General features: G+C 42.7%; 1 protein-coding gene across 1 annotated transcript in view; it reads left to right on the top strand.

The window, feature by feature from the left end:
- The first annotated feature begins 2749 nt into the window (after positions 1 to 2749).
- FSTL4 (follistatin like 4) overlaps positions 2750 to 16619 on the top strand; it is a 224345-nt gene continuing 210475 nt past the window's right edge. The window contains exons 1-2 of the mRNA XM_086621542.1: positions 2750 to 2881; positions 15786 to 15819. Coding sequence (XP_086477668.1) covers positions 2753 to 2881; positions 15786 to 15819 — 163 coding nt within the window. The 5' untranslated portion in view covers positions 2750 to 2752. The remainder of the gene's footprint in view (positions 2882 to 15785; positions 15820 to 16619) is intronic.

Below are 16619 nucleotides of genomic sequence, written 5' to 3'. Positions count from 1 at the left end.
CTCTCTGCTCCACATTGCTCAGAGCAGGTGTGTGATAGACTCCCCCCTCCACCCCCAGCTCTTGAGAGATGTGTTTAGCCACAAATGTTCTTCATTTACTTTTTCATTTGAGTACGACTGCTTGTTTTATGCAGATGTTTCCACATGCAAGCTTTGATTTATCTGCTCAGTGATGTCCATGCAGGCTCACTTTGCGCAAATCTGTCCCTCATTCGAGCGGGGAAAGGAAATTGGTAGTAAAACTTGTCTGAGTTTACAGTGTGGTCTGGATCCATTCAATCAATTTGAATTTTTTCTGTGGATTTTGGGGAACTTTAGACCGTGATCCGGTCGCTGTGTTGCATGATGCAACTGCAGACAGGATTCTGCAAGGAGCCTTCCACTTAGCTCAGGGTAGGGCGATGCTGAGCGATGGCTTAGGATGCCAAGTGACATGAAAATGCTGTGTGATTTCAGAGTTAACCCTCACTTGATATTTATGGTGCGTATTTGTTGCTTGGTTGAGGCTATTCAGATATATAATGTATATTAGTGTGTCCTCTTATTATGAGTGAAAGCCATTAGTGTACTATCAGTCAGTATGCAATAAAAATAAGTAATTCCTAAACCAACCAGGGAAAGATGTTCTACAGATTCCATTTATAAAGCAATTGGAGTTTCTAGCAGGTGGAGGCTTCCTTTTCAGTTTCATTAGTGGCGTAGGCATCCAAATCCAAACACCACCATGTTTTCTAGCAGTTAGTTATTTACTAAATATACGTGGAACTAGCTAGTCCCCTGTTTTGCTCTAGGTTTGTAATTTCAAGCAGCATATAAGTCAGAGGTCTCTAGAACTGCAAAGTGAAATAGTTGTATTTGCTGTGATGGTATCAATGGAGCATACAAAATACCTCTATAAAAAACATGAGAAACAGGATTGCTGTGCCAGAGCAATTCATAATGTAACAATGTACTTGTCGCTCATTGATATAGTGACTTTGGTTTATTAAACATTTATTTGTAGCCCCAGTAACGTTATGTCTGAGCTTTCTAATTGGAATTTAGAAAGCCTAATAAATTTTGATTTCATCCTGAGTGTTCTCAATTCAGGGTGTTTACATTAGTGCTGAGAAAAAGGGATGCCTGAACTCCGTGGTGTGTGGTGGCTGGAGGCTGTGCTCCTCCTCTCCCTCGTGTGTCTTTGGGCAGACAAAGTAGCTGAGACCAAGTCAGTGCTGGTGTAACTGGTCATGGCTCCAAAATTAATAGCGATGCACTAAGGCTTGGGTATAGCCTGCAGCAAATACATGGCATGAAGACACTGTAAGATGAGTCCTGTCAAGGCTAGGGCTGTCAGGGTGACTTAATTAGGTTAGGCTTAATTTTGCCCTTAGCAGGTAACTTGGCTTGTTAATGTGTATTGCTGAAACCAAGCAGCAGCCTGTCACTTGCATGCTATAGAAATGCCATCCCTCGCTTCATTAAGTGGTCGTTATGCTTCATTATGGGTCTGTGTTAGCATCCTCTGCAGCTCCCATCAAAAGTCTAAACTTCCCTCAGGTACTGCAGAAATGGTTCCAGACCTGAAGGCTCCTGTGGTGTTTTTATTGTGCAAAGTAATGACACAATCTGGTGTCCTGTTCCCAAAAAAGTTCAGATGAAGTACAGAGCTCTCCTGGCTGAGCTTCCAGGGCACCAGTGTGAGGCTGTGGATGTACGAAACACATGACAGTTCCATCTGACAACACTTCGAGGAACTGCATGGGTTCTAATTCTGAATTCATTAAAAAAAAGCCTGCACAAGGCAAGAGCCACTGCTCAGTGGGATGCAGTTGTGGTGGAAATCCTTGGTTGCATCTTCCCTGTCCCCTGCAGCTGATGGTGGTGGGACACTGCCAGGGAGATAGTGCTACTCCTGAGTAGGACGAGTCTGGGAGGGATTGGAAATGTCTCCGTTTGGGACAGAGGCAAATGAGTGGAGAAATCGCAGCCCCAGGCGGGGCTCACCTGCATCGTGGTTGGAAAAACACATCAGCCCTCTCCAGCACAGAATTTGTTTCAGATCTTGCAAGTTTTATGGGATTTGGGGACAATCTGGGCAGGTGCCCTCATTGGGGGAGGAATGACTGTTGCTGTGGTTCGGGTGTCAGCTGTCACCCCCCCGGCTTGCTGGCTGGCCCTGCAAACCTGATTGTAGCCTACGGGGGTGGTCGTGGCTCTGTCTGCTCCAGGCAGCATCGTCCTCCGAATCGGAGAGGAGTGGTGCTGTTTTCTGTCCTATTGCTGGAAGCCTCCAGTGGTCTTTTCTGAACATCTGCTGAGGGTGCAAGTGTGAGTCCCTGACGGAGTGACCCTGTGCTGCCAGGGCTTCTGGAGGTGGGATAAATTCACCCTTTGGCTTCTGCAGTGCTGTAATACCATGCTTTGATGTGGTTTGCTTTTGGCTGCTGTAGTTAGCAATTCCAGGGCTCTGGTTCTGCAGGTGCTGTGTGGGAATAGGCTGGGAACAGTGTCCTGTGGAGGATGGTTTGGGTTAAATGTTTGACAAAACTGCTACAATGTGGGAATTCTTTGACAATACACTGATAGGCGAAAAACAGGAAAATTGGTGTTTTGCTGCATCTACTGTGGGAGTCTGCAAAGCTCCATTGACACTGACCAAGCATGGATGGGTGGTGTCAGCTGAAGCTTCTGCTGTCTTATTGAACCTGGGCTGGGTTTTGTTGTGAGGTGATTGTTTTATGACTGTTCTCTTGTTTTCAACAGACGTGAAATGATGAAATCAAGCAGCTTTTGGTTATCTCTCGTATTGCTTGGGGTTTTCCCGTCGGTCATGAGGGGATGGATGGACGCGGACAGGAGCAGAAGGCTGTATTCGGATGCGGGGAGGTTGCATCAAGAGGTACTGTGCACCAGCTGCTGCTGCAGCTACAACTCTTGTTTCTATCTTTTGTGCTGTGTTCAGGCTCTCCATACTGTTAAAGCAGAAAACAGATGAGGGCTTATCCATGTGTAGTTATATTAAACACCTCCTGAGGAGGTCAATGGAGAAACAGTAAAGCAGAAGCTCTTACACTTTTTGAGTACAGTGATCTTCTTGGGAGTGAAACTGTGCATCTGGCCATTGTTGAAATGCTGTCTTTGCCCCAAAGACCTTACGGTATGCTCCATCCTGGGGCTTCTGGGACCAATGGAACTAAATTTAATAAGCAAAGTTTGTCCTGGCTCTTCGTTTTGATCAGTGGACCTTCAGGTGAAACCTGAAAAGACCTTTTGCTGTTTAAAAAAAAGAAATCTGAGCCACAGTTGGTTCTGGGAGAACCAGCAAAATTACTGCCCACTGTGTTTCTGTCCTGACTCTTCCATGTCAAAGCCCTGAGCTACTGGAAAGGAACCAAGAGAGCACGGTGGCCATAGCAAGGGGTGGTGGTCGTCAGCCAGCCAGAGAGGTCCCCTGATACCTGGCTTGATGGGGAGGTGGGACTCCTCGTGCCTTAATGCAGGATGACGGTGCACTCGTGAGCACTCGAGCCCTGGGCTTGTAGGAACGGAGAAGCAACTGAACCTGTTTTCAGTGCTGAAGGTGTCAGCGTTGGCTTTGGTTGCAGTGGTGTGGGTTAAGCAGGTCCCTGCTGTGCCCGGTGCCCGGTGTTCCTGGTGCAGGCTGTCCCCGCAGGGACGGTGGCTTTCTGGGGCAGAGCTCGCAGCGTGGGTCTGCTGCGCAGATTTTCCATCTGTCTGAGTCTGACATGCAAATAAGGCCATAAAAATCCAGAAATGTGACTTTCATGAGAAGAAAGTGATGAATGCTGAAACAATTTTAGTTATTTAATTAGTTCCTGATTATCATAGGTTTGCTAAATGGTTGCTCAAATGCCTGAAAGTGGGAGATGGTGGGGGAGGCAAGGGAGAGGAGACTTTGGTATTTTTTTAACTGCCGTTGGGTAGAACACTTTTGTACTGGCAGGCACATTAGTCAGTGCCAGGCTAATGATGAGCCCTTGATGGATTTATGCTGCAATTGGATCTATTTAAGCCTCAGGATTTTGTTCTAGTTGGAGAATCCCATTTCTCCCAGTCACATCCCATCTGCAAATACCCACTTTTGTGTGCATTGTTTCAATAAAGCAGTTTAAGCCAATTAAAAAGATGCTTCTCGCTGCTCAGCAGGACTTGAAAATAATTTCAGTGGAGTTGGAGATTCTGCCATTGTCTCAGGTGTACTTTTTTCCTTGAGATGTCCATCCTCTGCTCTGTGAAAGCGAAGAAACTGTTCCCCTCCACACCTCCACTGTAATTTTGTTCCTGTGTAGATTCAGGTAGCACACTGGTACTCTTAAACACGTTCTTGTATTGTCTCAGATCACTTTTGCTTTTTTAATTAAAAATAATGAAATATTTTGCATGCTCTTGCATTTAAAAAAAATCTCATTCTCCACTAATGCGTATCAGTTTTGATTTTTCTGAAAAAGTTACTCTGAGGAATTAAAATTCATTACTCAAATGATTTGCTTTAACATAAATTGTAGAACTATTATGCCACTTGAAATTCATTTGATCTTCTAAAAACCATGAAGTTATTGTACCAATTACTTGATCTTGCTTGAGGTGAAGGGGTCTAAGCTAGAAATGTGTGTGTTTGGATTTGCATAGAATTTAACAGGTGTGAATATTAAAATGTTTAATGTACAAAGAATAGAGTTAAAATAGCTTCCAGGGAAGCAAGTTATAATGTAGATTTTTAAAAAAGTAACTGTAGAGAAAGCTTCTTCTGCAAGAAAGGAGTGTTTATACAGTGTGGCACCAAACACCAGGATTAATCTGCAAGCCCTGAACATAGCTTTCAGGTAGGTCAGTGAAATTGAGATAACTGCTGTTTTCTCTCGAAAGGTGTTTATTTTCTCTTTCAGAAAATACTTTAGCCATAATACCCTTTGGATAACAAAAATCACTTGAAATCCTTTTGCAGTGATACTGGGCTGTGATCGATTTGCAGCACCCCATTCGCAAGAAGTTTGTTATTAATCAAACCACGAATTTGGTAACTGTGTAATTCCATTAGCACGCGTTTAAAACATCGAATCACAAATAGAAAAGCTCCTAGCAATTCACTGAAATTGCTTAAAAAATTTTTAAAGGGTTAATTTACAGGTCAAATAATTTGAAGTGTACTCTGATCTAAAATTCCTATGAATTTCAGCAAAGCAAATACTTGGGTATGGGTCACTGACCTTCACTAATACTTGTTCTGATCTACATAGGAACAAGTTAACTGAATCAAAAACATTGCTTAATTTATGTTCAGATTGCTAAATCGATTTCTTCATGGTCTGTGGTAGAATTATTGCAGTTATGCTTTGCATTTATAAAGGAAAAATAAGTCTTGAGGCCATAGACTGCAATATACAGCCCTTCTGCACGAGAAGTTAACTCTAACACAGCAGTGGTGTATGTTTTCCTGATGCTCAGCCTTCCACCTCTCAAATTTATGGGGTGTTAGAGAAGTTTGTTTTCTGAAATATTTTTAGTCTTGATTAGAATCGTATTAATGCAGTCTGAAATTCCCTGAGTGTGGAAAGAACTAAAATAGAAAACCTATTTTAAAAAAGGACAAAGTTAGTATTTAACTGAAAAGCTGGAACTCGCCTGGTCTGTATTAATTTTGAAGAATACTGCTGTCACTTTTACGTTGTGAAACTTCTCATAGGCTGGTTCCAGAGGGTGCTGGAAAGCTCCTGAAGCTTCTGGGTGCTGCATGTGGACTTCTGTGAAGCTAGGAGGTGCAGCTTCCCAGGCTTGAGCCATCATGGGACTAAATCCTGCTGAGTGGAGTATATACCAGAATACCTAAATATAAAGAGCTCACCACTCTGGGGTGATAGTTTTGGACAGGTTTTGTCTCGTCTCTGCCTTCAGCAAGGCTGATTCCCATGTGAAAGGTGGATGTTTGAGGTGACCACGTTTCATGGATAGCTCTGTGCTGACTTAGAAGGGCTTTGAGTTTCCCATAAAGTACCAGGTGGTGCGATCTAGGGTCACTTCTCCTTTCGTGAAACTGATTCTCAATCATAGCTCTGCAAGTCGTTGCCATCGGTGGTGGCTGAAAGGTGTTTCCAGCATGACCATGGCAGAAAAGAGACATAAACAACCTGGATCTGAAATAACCCTGGAGTTCAGATTTGAAGGAGAACTTGGCCAAGAGATTCTGATGGAAAGCCAGCAGTACTACTTCACTCAGTCTCTAAGAGATAATCCACACTAGTAGCTCAGACTGATTTTTTTTTTTTTAACCTACTGGGGTATTCTATGAAAGCATCTTATTAAATATTGAAATTTGGTAGCTTTCCTTCTGTTCCCCACTTTCTGTGCAAGAGGCTGCTTCTCTGTATGTGCTGAAGCCAAGCTGGTCTTGCCACAGTTTTTGGGGCAAGTTTCTCACCTCTTCTCAGCTTGTGGTGCAGCAGAGCAATGTTGCAGGCCTTCATCAGCTCTTCCAGGAGCAGGCGTCCCATCTGCTGCAGGGAGCTCCTCAAACACAAGTCAGCACAGTGCTGCGCCTTAGAAATTAAATTCTGTATTATGTTTTCCAGGACACTGCTGGCAGGTAGCCTGAACAATCTTGTCCTAGCTGGATAGTGTGAAAGTGGAGAATAATCCTGTGTTTTGGTACACGTATAGTTGTTTTGTGCTGAATTGTTGAAGGGAATATTTGGATGTCACTGATAGCTGTGGTACAGACTGGCAGGTGTCCTGTGGTCTGCTCTGGGCTTCACAACCAGAACTACTCTGGTTTTGTAGAAATACTTAATTGCTTTCATGCTGTGCTCGATTTCTGCCACCCCTCCTCCTATTTAAGAAGTCTCATGAAGGACCAGAAACATGTGCACAGCACCCCACGATGCTGCGGGGAGGAGAGCTGTGTCCCTGGGGAGGCTCCTCCAGCACGGAGCTCACAAGTGATACTCCATGTGCTTGCACAAGTACCAGTGGCCCTTGCCAATCCAAGCACTGGCATGTTTGTGTTTCCCCTCTCCGTGCTGCAAGATGCTCATACCTCACTGATGTGCCTTAACTGGCTGCTCCCCGTAAGGAGCAAGATGCTGTTGGTGTGCAGTGGTATATCTGATTTGGACTGTGACAGCACAATTCAAGGGTGAACTGGACCAGCTGTGCCAATACCATTTTCTTCCTTGATAATTTTTACCCTTTATGTTTGTTACCTTATCTGGCTTATGTCTGAAATTATATCACCAACCTCAAAGTATCATGTGTAGCTACACCAACACTTATTTTTATACTAATGAATGTAGCAAACATGCTCACTTCTTTAAGGTACCATAACTCTCTTATTGGTGTGTGCAAGGTATTGAGTGTGTAGGATAGCTATCGTTTGACTTGTTCATTAGTTACTGCTTGCGTGGCACCTGAACTGCTTAAAATCTCCAAGTAATAAATGTCACTTCACCTTTGCTATGACTGCAAACACTGGGTCATACCAGCCCTCCAGTGCCATCCTGCCCAGGCTAAAGCATCCCTTCAGAGTCCACTCACAGCCTTAACTGCACTTGACCAAGAGTATCAATTATTGCTGAAATTCCTAATTATCTTCAGATTCTTAAATGTTGTTGCACTTACTGCTGCAGCTGAAGACCACGGTTATTCCAAGCAGCAGGGGAGTCATGGGGATGATTTTGTGCTCCTTCCCCCAGCAAAGTTGTATTTCCTAATCGGACAGGAGTGCTTTGGGAAGTAAGGTACAAAACTGCAAAGGCTTTTGCTTATAAATTCAAACAGAGGCATAATTTCAGAGCATGAGCTTGGAATAAGACAGGCACAGTGTGTCAATTTTATATGCAGTTGAAGGTCTAATATCCTGGTATTTATTTTAAGAATTATTATTAGCAATGTATTCTCTGCCATGTGTGTGCTCTCCCTGCTTGTATGTCAGTGTCAGTTTGGAGAAGGGAAGGAAAGAATCAGATTTGAATTAAAATCTATATTGGGCTGCAGACTCCTCTTGTTTAAAACATTAATAAAGGTAAAGGGAGACAAGACTTATATTTATTTTTTATCACTTTGTACTGGTAATTCACTCCTTATTACCTGCATTTGTGGTATCCCTAACAAGCTGTAATTGCTGTTTGTAGACCATTCCAAATTTTAACTAGTCTATCATCCCTGTGGAGATGAGAAGGTTTTGCTCTGAGTGCTGGTTATCAGAGTATCTGCAGTTCAAAGTGCTGTGGAATGTTTTCATAATATTTGGATACACATGTTGGGATCCTTCCTCTGCATCCCCAAACCCCACCTACCGCCTCCCGTGTATCTGGAGGGTTTAATAAGTGCTCTGCCTTATGGGATGGTACCCAGAGAGATTAATAAATGTGATATCTTTTGGGATGCTGTTATGCTTGAAGTACTAGAAAATTTGAATGTTGGGTTACTTGGAACACAGCAGGTACTGTATCCTTGAATAACCACATAAAATTTGAAGATTTTTAGTATACGTAGATAGTTATAGTTCAATAGCAAGAGTGTCAGGGATTGTCAGGATGCATCTGTAGCACAACTTAAAGATGAAAACCTCTTGTATGCAGTCCCTTACAGAACCAAAATCCCTCTTCCTTTATTTTTTAAACTTCTGGTGGGATGCAGTGTGTGGTACCTCTTGGTGGTCCTGCATTGCCCATTCTGCTGGGGTCTGTCACCTTCCAGCTGACAGCAACCAGGACCAGCAGCTGTGGCAGGGCTGCCCTGAACACTAATGACCTGGAATTTTGGTGGTGTAGCTGGAGGTAGCCAGTGCTTGGATGCTGTTCTCTGGGGAGAGGAGAGACCATGGGCTCGGGGTGCCCGGCTCTGTGCTGAGCCGTGGCACAAATTAACCTCAGGAATCAAAATACAGTAAGTTTTTCTTATGTCACAGTTGAGCAACTGTGACAAATCATACCTAGGTGGGGAAATAAAAAAAAAATCTAAGGCAATTTTAACTTGACTATGATGTGGCAGAGGGTTACACTTTCTGATATTCTGTTCAGAAGCTATATAATCTTAAAAGACTAAATATTGGCTATTTTTTTCCAAATGTAGCATATTCTCAAAAAAAAAAATGCTGTAGCAGTAGTTTTTAAAGAAAGGCAGTTCTAGTTAAAGTACTTTCTACCATCTAGCATGGGAATTTTCGGTTTTTTAGATTAGGAAGAGTGCAAATTTAGGGTTTCTAAAACAGACATCCCATGAGCTTTCCTATGAAAATGTGGAAATTTATGGAGCTATACCTGAGTTTCTCATCTGAAATCCAGAAATAGTAGGGAGTCAAATCAGAGATGTGGCAGTTATCTCAATTAGCTACCGTATGGGTGAGCAGATGATACCGTGTGATGTGAGACATCAGAGCTTCTCTCAATGTTTATACCAGATAGGATAAATGTAAATTGCCAGCATCTGTACTCATAGCAAGCTTTCTCTAAACAGTAGTGCGTGATTTATTTTTTCTTCATGCCTGCTCCAAAAAAAAAAATTAAAGTGGATGTTCTCTGCCTCATTAGCATCTTTCTTGAAAATATACTGTGTTCATGGTTGTAAACAGAAAATCCTGGTTGTCAAACTAAGCTGTGTATTGAGTCATAACCCCTGCAAATGCTGCAGTCTGTGTGCACCCAGCCCTGTGCTGCACATCAGTTGTCATTTTCTTGACCCCTCACTTGAGATAAGGAAGAGTGTGCTCTGAAGGGGAGGAAAAAAAATCTCTGGGATGGTAATCGCTTAATAGGAACAGTCCCTTCTTTATTAATTTGCTGAATGAGTCAGGGCTGTATATTTAGAAATTGCACAGCAGTTGGGGTGATCATGAGAGCAGGTTCCCTGGAGACTTGGTGTGTGCAGAGGTGGCATCTAATTTAGTGATGGACCCTGCATGAGCCCAGTGGGGAGGTTGTGGGTTGGCTTTATACCCTGCATGAGCACTGCAGAAAGTGTCAGGTAATAGAGTTGCTCCACTCCAGCAAGTTTGGTACCTGGTTGGTACCAAACTGGGTATGTGTTAAGCATCATATGTGTGGGATCAGAAGCTGCTAACAAAGAGGATGATGAATACGCTGCTGTATACAAAGCTCTTTAAATACTGGTCTGCAGATGGAGGAAACTGGGAAGGAAATGGAGAACTACAAAGATCATGCTGTGTGTTGTGAAGGTTCACACCTTAAAATATTGCACTGAGCTATTGCTCTGTGGTTCCTGCTTGTGATGTGCCTCTGGTGCCTGGGTTATAAGCACGCCTCTGGTTTAGTCAGAGGAAAACTAGGAAGAAATAGCAGACAGGAACCTGTCTCTCCTGATTTCAAGCCTAATTGTGTCTGTTTAATTATAACTTCGCAAAGCATGCTCACTTTTTCTCTTCAAATTAAAGTGCTAGAAATTGCATGTGGCCACATATGGATGTGCAGGGACAAAAGGAAGAACAACTGTTACAAAAAATCAGGAAACAGCCCTTTTTCCCTCTCTGGTGGTAGATTGCCTATGTGCATTGCACATCTCTTACAAACCGAGTATAAAGCGTGATGTAGCTACACAGCTAAGACTGGGTATTATATTCTACACCTTAACACCTGGTCCACAGTTGTAGTTAACAGATTGCTTTTAATCATGCACAGCAGCTTCTACTGATGTGATTTCATACATGCATCAAGCAATTAGGATTTTTTAACTGGCTGTAGATGGTTAATATTACCTGCCTAAAGGCTGGACTGTGTCATTTTTCTGGAGTCACGGAGAACTTCAAGAGCAGCTTGTTTGTGTGTCTGCATCTTGTCCCCAGTCCCACGGGTGTTTTAAAGCTTTGGAGAAGCTCTGCTTTGTACTGTGCTTCCTGCAGACGCTCCTGGATTAGCTTTGTGTCTGAATGACCTCCCCTTGCTCATGCTGCAATAATCATTTTGGGTAGTTAGAGCATCCACAGGACTGTTCTGCTCTGCCTGCTCGGTTCTTGACTGAGGAGAATATGTGGATGTTATTAATAGAGATTGCCCTTGAGGTGTGGGAATTGGATTTCTACATGACAAACAAGTCCCCAAAGTTTGGTACAGCAATTTCTTAGGCTTCATAGATTGTTATTTTCCAAATCAGAAATTAGCCTTTCAGTGCATTGGTCTTGCCTGTAGTTATAAATCTGAGGAATGTGTACATGGTCCATCCTTGCCTACCCCCTCTGCCCCATTTACTTGAGTGCAGCTCTTAGAAGCAAAAATGATCAACTGCTGATTAGCGTTGTTTAATAAAGTAATCTGAAGTGATCTTAAGAGAGGAAATTGGTGTTCTTAGTATTCTTCAGCACCCTGAAGGGTGCACACCAAGACTTTGCTCAAGCACGAGAGTGAAAACCAAATCTTCCCTTATCCAAGAGTGCAAAAACCCCCATGAATTCAGTGATAACTGAAGTAAAATTCTCTACTTGAGAAAGAAAACCTTTGGCTGTAAAGTGTTTTGGGGGAAATGGGAGCCTGAGCTGGAAGGTTCTGTGTGCTCCCTGCAAACAGTATGATTCCCCCCACCCCATCCTTTTCCAGTGGAGTTGAGAGATGAGTGGCCCCCAGCTCCAGCAGCAGAAGCTCATGTAGCCTGCTCTCCTGCAGCAGGAATTTACAGGAAGAGAGCACTGCCTCGTCTAGTGCATGATATGTTCTTTGTGGGTATGTAGGACAAATGTAGGTATGTTTTTGTACCGAGGTATTTAAAGGTTTTATTTACACGGATACCAAACAACCTGCAAGTGGTTTTGCTGCTCGGATCCATCACTGATGACCGTCAGTAAATCTGTGTGCACACGCTGGCTCCCAAGCACTGCACCACATTGTGTATTCCCTCTGTGTAGTTGTATTTTAACTCTGCACAACGAAGCTCCCTCCCCAGCCCCCGTTTGTTCTGAATGAAATCTGATTCTTCATTCCAGAAGTGCTCCGCTCCTCCGTGGGGCCCATGATTCGGTATTAATCAGGAGCCTACACCACAAACCAGCTATTATGTCTTGGCAGGACATCTAGGTGCTGTCTGAAAGACTGGCATTCCCTTTTTGTCGGAGCAGAAAAGGGCTTTGTGCAGAGCAGTTGTTACATCGCCCAAGGTTCACGCCGGCGTTTGATGTGCAGCTACGGGGGAGTGAAGCTGTGTGACAGCAGGTGGTGATCGTTGAGTTTTATTTTTATTAGTGTCCCTCCTAGTCCAGGTAGGATTAGTAATCATACTTGATGACACTATATCTGCTCTCGTGAGCTGCCACTGGCTTGGTTAGTCTTTTGGAGATGTGGTTTTTTTCAGTAGCTACGTGTCTGGTGAAAAGCAATGCTGGAGCAAGCATCCTACATTGATTTCCACCTATCAATGATTAGGCACTTCAGATGCAGAGCTGAAGGATCTTTTATTCTGTGTTCAATTAGCTGACGTTAAAAGGAGGAAAATAAGTGCTAAAAGTGAACTTTGACAAATAAAAGTTGTATTGCGTTAATGAAATGCTGTTTAAAATGGCATTCGTGAAGAAGCTCTGTAGAAGGAATGAGAAATCTGGAACAAATTTTTCCTTTCAAAGCATATGATTTATGCTCTGATAAAATTAGATTTTTAGTTAAAGGAATTTGCAGTCATTAAATGGTGCCCATGAAATAAGTCTCATTTATAACCATCTGCTTTATGGCTTCTGCAGAAAAGTATTCCTCCTCAGGCAATGCATCCGAGAACTTTAGTGTCATTTTTATCAAAATAGTTTGGTTCTCTACCAGTAACACTATTAAAACCTCCATGTGATTTTTTTTTTTTACTTGAGAGCTGTACCTTACACTTCAAAGAAAGGATGACTGCTCCTCTTTGTGAAGAGATTGCCCGAGTCCGAGCGTGCGGCACAGTCCTGTGCCCGTGGCCAGGCTTGCTGGTAATGTCTCTTAGTGGTGTATTAGATTACTAATAGAAAGGTCTTATGTTCAACATGCCCTCGAGGAGAAAAATTAGCATCATTTCTTCTTTTCTGTGCTGCAGAAGCGAGAAATGATTTGGCTGAGGCAAACTAAGAAAAAGGAGCTCTTGCCATAGTTTCACTTTACTAGAGGGATAGAAACCACAGTTGTGTCCCTGCCTGGAGCTGATGCCATTTTGTGGCTGCTCTTTAAGCCTTGCCAAGGTTGCCAGCTATTTTACCCGTTTCTCTGAAGTGTTTGAGTGTTCTCAATGCCATTGATCTTTTCTCCATGGAAGGGAATGTTTTGGGGGATGTAGCAAGTGCTGATAGTCTCCCAGGTAATGTGAAGTGATGACGACTTACAGCCTGACCTCGTGTTCTCCCGTTGCATTTCTAACAAGCTTTTCCTCTGAATCCTGCATCTGCTTTTTTAGGGTAGTTTAGATTCATTAGAGCTTATAATTATAAGGGGAACAGAGTAAAAGAAGGGAAACTTTGAAGACCATCCTTTGTTTTTCACGATGTCTATGTGGTTCTTTTCATGGAAATACCAAAAGGGTATTTAATACAAGGGAGCTGACACTTGAATTTTTTAGAGTGTGATTGTCTTTTTTTTCTTTTGATCAATGTAATAGTTGTAATTAGTTTTAGTGTTTCTAAGCTTTTGAACTGCAGAGAATTCAAACAGCTTGTTAAAGTGAGGAACTCCAGGGGAACTTTAAAAGTACTCTTCCCTTTTGCATATATTACATGTACATGGGCTTAATGATAGCAGGCTGTATCTGAATTTTTTTTTATCCTGTGCCCCACCTCTCAAACTAATATTTTGAAAAGCTCTGAGAGGTCCCTGGAGTATAACTGTCTACACAGCTCAGAGCTTTGCTGCCTAAAGAGGATAAATGCTTTGAAGTCTGTACTAATCCTGAATGCCATTTTACATATTTCTCCAGATCACTGAGGTAGCGTCCTACGGGGAATGATAACTTAGTATTTTTCTAAGAAAATACCCATTTTTTGTTTGTCCCTCTCAGTTGACTTGGAGGGTGTTAAGGAGACCGTTTCTGCTCTTCTGATCCTTCTTGGTTTTGGTGAAAGCTTTGTTTTTGAGAAAACCACCTTGCTGGTCACTGGTAGGAGAGAAGCAGCATCTCCTGCCTGCACAGCTGGTGACAAAGGAAAAAGTGTGCACTGTCACTGTGTTTGAGTGGAGCTGGACCAAGAAAGGTGTGATGTGATCTGGTTGCTGGGGCCCTCCCAGAGGTCCTGGGAGGGGGACGGGAGGCAGAAATAGCATTTCTGTAGGCAATGAATTAATAACTACAACACTGTAGGGTGTAGTGTGTGTAATATTACATCCTGGGGTGTGTAATATTACATCCCTGAGTAAAACACCTCGTGCTGAATTACCTGATGCTGCCTGAGCTCAGGTGAGGCATTCAGGAGTTAGCTGAGCAGGTACTGTTAATTCCATAAACTGACTTTTTTCTTTTGTTTATTTCTATCTTCTTTCATTCTGAAAAGCTCTGTATTTTTTATCATGTGCTCCAGTGGCAGCTCTCTGTATTTTCAGTTACCCTGTGGCAGGGTGCTCCGTGCCACAGGAGACTGTGGATATATTTCATTAGATGGGTAGCACTATACTTACTTCCCTGTGTCTAAATGTGGTCTGCAGGGAGGTGCTTTATTTTTTTTTCGAAAAAGTGGAAAAGTACAAATAAAACTATAATAAGCACCAGGTGGGCCAGAAAGCTCAGATGTCTGGGGAGGCCATGTGTTATTTTCCTATCAAAAGGAGTAGAGAAACCAGTCTTTTTGTTATTTCACTCTGTGATAAACATCTGAGAACAGCGAGCACTAAGGGAATGAAACGAGATAAAACAAGGTACATCCACGAGAGTAAAAACCTGCCTGAAGAGCTTTTGGCAGGGGTCTGGAGAGCTTGCTCCTCTTCTCTGTGTCTGCGTGGTGGGGGGCACCATGGCGGAGACAGTGCTGGGGCCTGATGGCATTTTGGGGTCTTCCAGGTTTAAGTGTGTACTCAGTGGGGTTCATCCTGCATCACCCATCAGTGGGCACTGTCCGGGTCAATGTGATGCCAGGCAAGATGGTCTTTGAGAGTCCTTCATGATTCTACTGGTTTCAATACGGGTTGCAAGAAGTAACTCAAGTGATGGAAATTATGAGTATTTTCATATATATTTATATAATTATAATGTAATTAACCAATAAATAATGTTACTGCTTGGAATCAAATATTTATTCCTCTGGATTCTCGCCATTAGTAGAAGTAGATAGTGTTCTCTAGGAATGCAATACCTTTTGAGGCTTTGTGCAATGTTTTTAAAAGCAGTTTCTATGAGGGGTGGTAGTGGTGCTTTGCAAGACGGAGGGCAACTGATGTGGGTGTGCAAAGATTGACATGAGCCCTCAGCTCTAAGCATGAGGAGTCCAGTTGCTTTGAAATGATTCAGGTATTTGAACAAGTCTCTGCTAAAAATATCTGTAATGGCTCTTCCCTCCTCAACCCTAAATCCTTGGTATAATAATAATAACCCTCCTAGCTGCTCCCTTTTAACATCAATAGAGAAAAAAACCAAGCCATTTTGAAGAAAGATATTGTGCTCTACCATGTAACTGATCACAGAACGATGAATCACTTTAGGTGATATATTGATCCATTAAATATCTGTGGACAAACTGAAATATATGCTTGTAATTACTCCTCAGTTATTGTGTAGAGCTTCGTAGATGCTTCTCTGGGACAATGACTAATGTTTTTAGGGGTTTCTGTTCGTGCTGCCTTTGAACAATACTTGAACTTAAAAATAAAAAAACACACCAAAAATTTTCTTTTTCCTTATAGGACTCCCGAAGGTTTGAAGTTACAAGAAGAAAAGGTAGGAAAAAATACAATTTTCTTTCAATGTGTGTGGTGTTGAGTATTCTTGCAGTAACTTTTAAAAACAAACATGAGTTTACACACTTGACAGTGTACTGCTGTGGGCTTTCAAAGATGCCTCCTAATGCCCACCTGACAGTTCTTAGTGTCACAAATTGTAGATTCTTTTTTTTTTTTCCCCTCCAATAAAAAGTTGCTCTTTCAGCACAGAACTGCATGATGGTATTGGGGATGCAAGTCAAGGTTTGTTGGGTGCTGGCAGAGGATCTAAACTCTGATCCTGAAGCATTTCAGGGAGACAAAGGTCCAGACAAGGCTTGCTGTGCATCAGCACATCCACCCAAAGGTGCAGCAGTGTTAAATGTGAGTCGTGCTGATGCCCTGAGCTCAGATCTGCTCCTATAAACTCTTTTGCATCAATAACTAATTGGCTGCTGCTGAGAGTGGCTCTTGGATGGTTCCAGGCAGCTGGGTGAGAATTGGCCATCAAAGAGCTCATTCTGGTTGTCATTAATTTTGATTTTATTTAGCAGATGTTTTTGGGATCAGGCAGTTGCTTGCCTAATCTGTCTCGGTATAAGGTGAAGCAGCAGCACTGTCCTGTGCAACAGATTAATGCATTCCCCTGTTTCGTTCCAGCAGCTTCTTTAATTGCTTCAGGCATCCCAGATATTGGGGAGAGGTTGTAACTACCACTTCTTTACTACTGAAAAAGGTCAGGTCCAAGGGTAGCTTCATCTGGGCAATAATCTCCTTTTTTTTCTGGTCGTTTTTGTTGTGATGTGTTTGTTTTGTTTG

Source organism: Tauraco erythrolophus, chromosome 16, assembly GCF_009769465.1.
Source record: "Tauraco erythrolophus isolate bTauEry1 chromosome 16, bTauEry1.pri, whole genome shotgun sequence".
Lineage (NCBI taxonomy): Eukaryota > Metazoa > Chordata > Aves > Musophagiformes > Musophagidae > Tauraco > Tauraco erythrolophus.
This window is presented reverse-complemented; position numbering and strand designations above follow the sequence as displayed.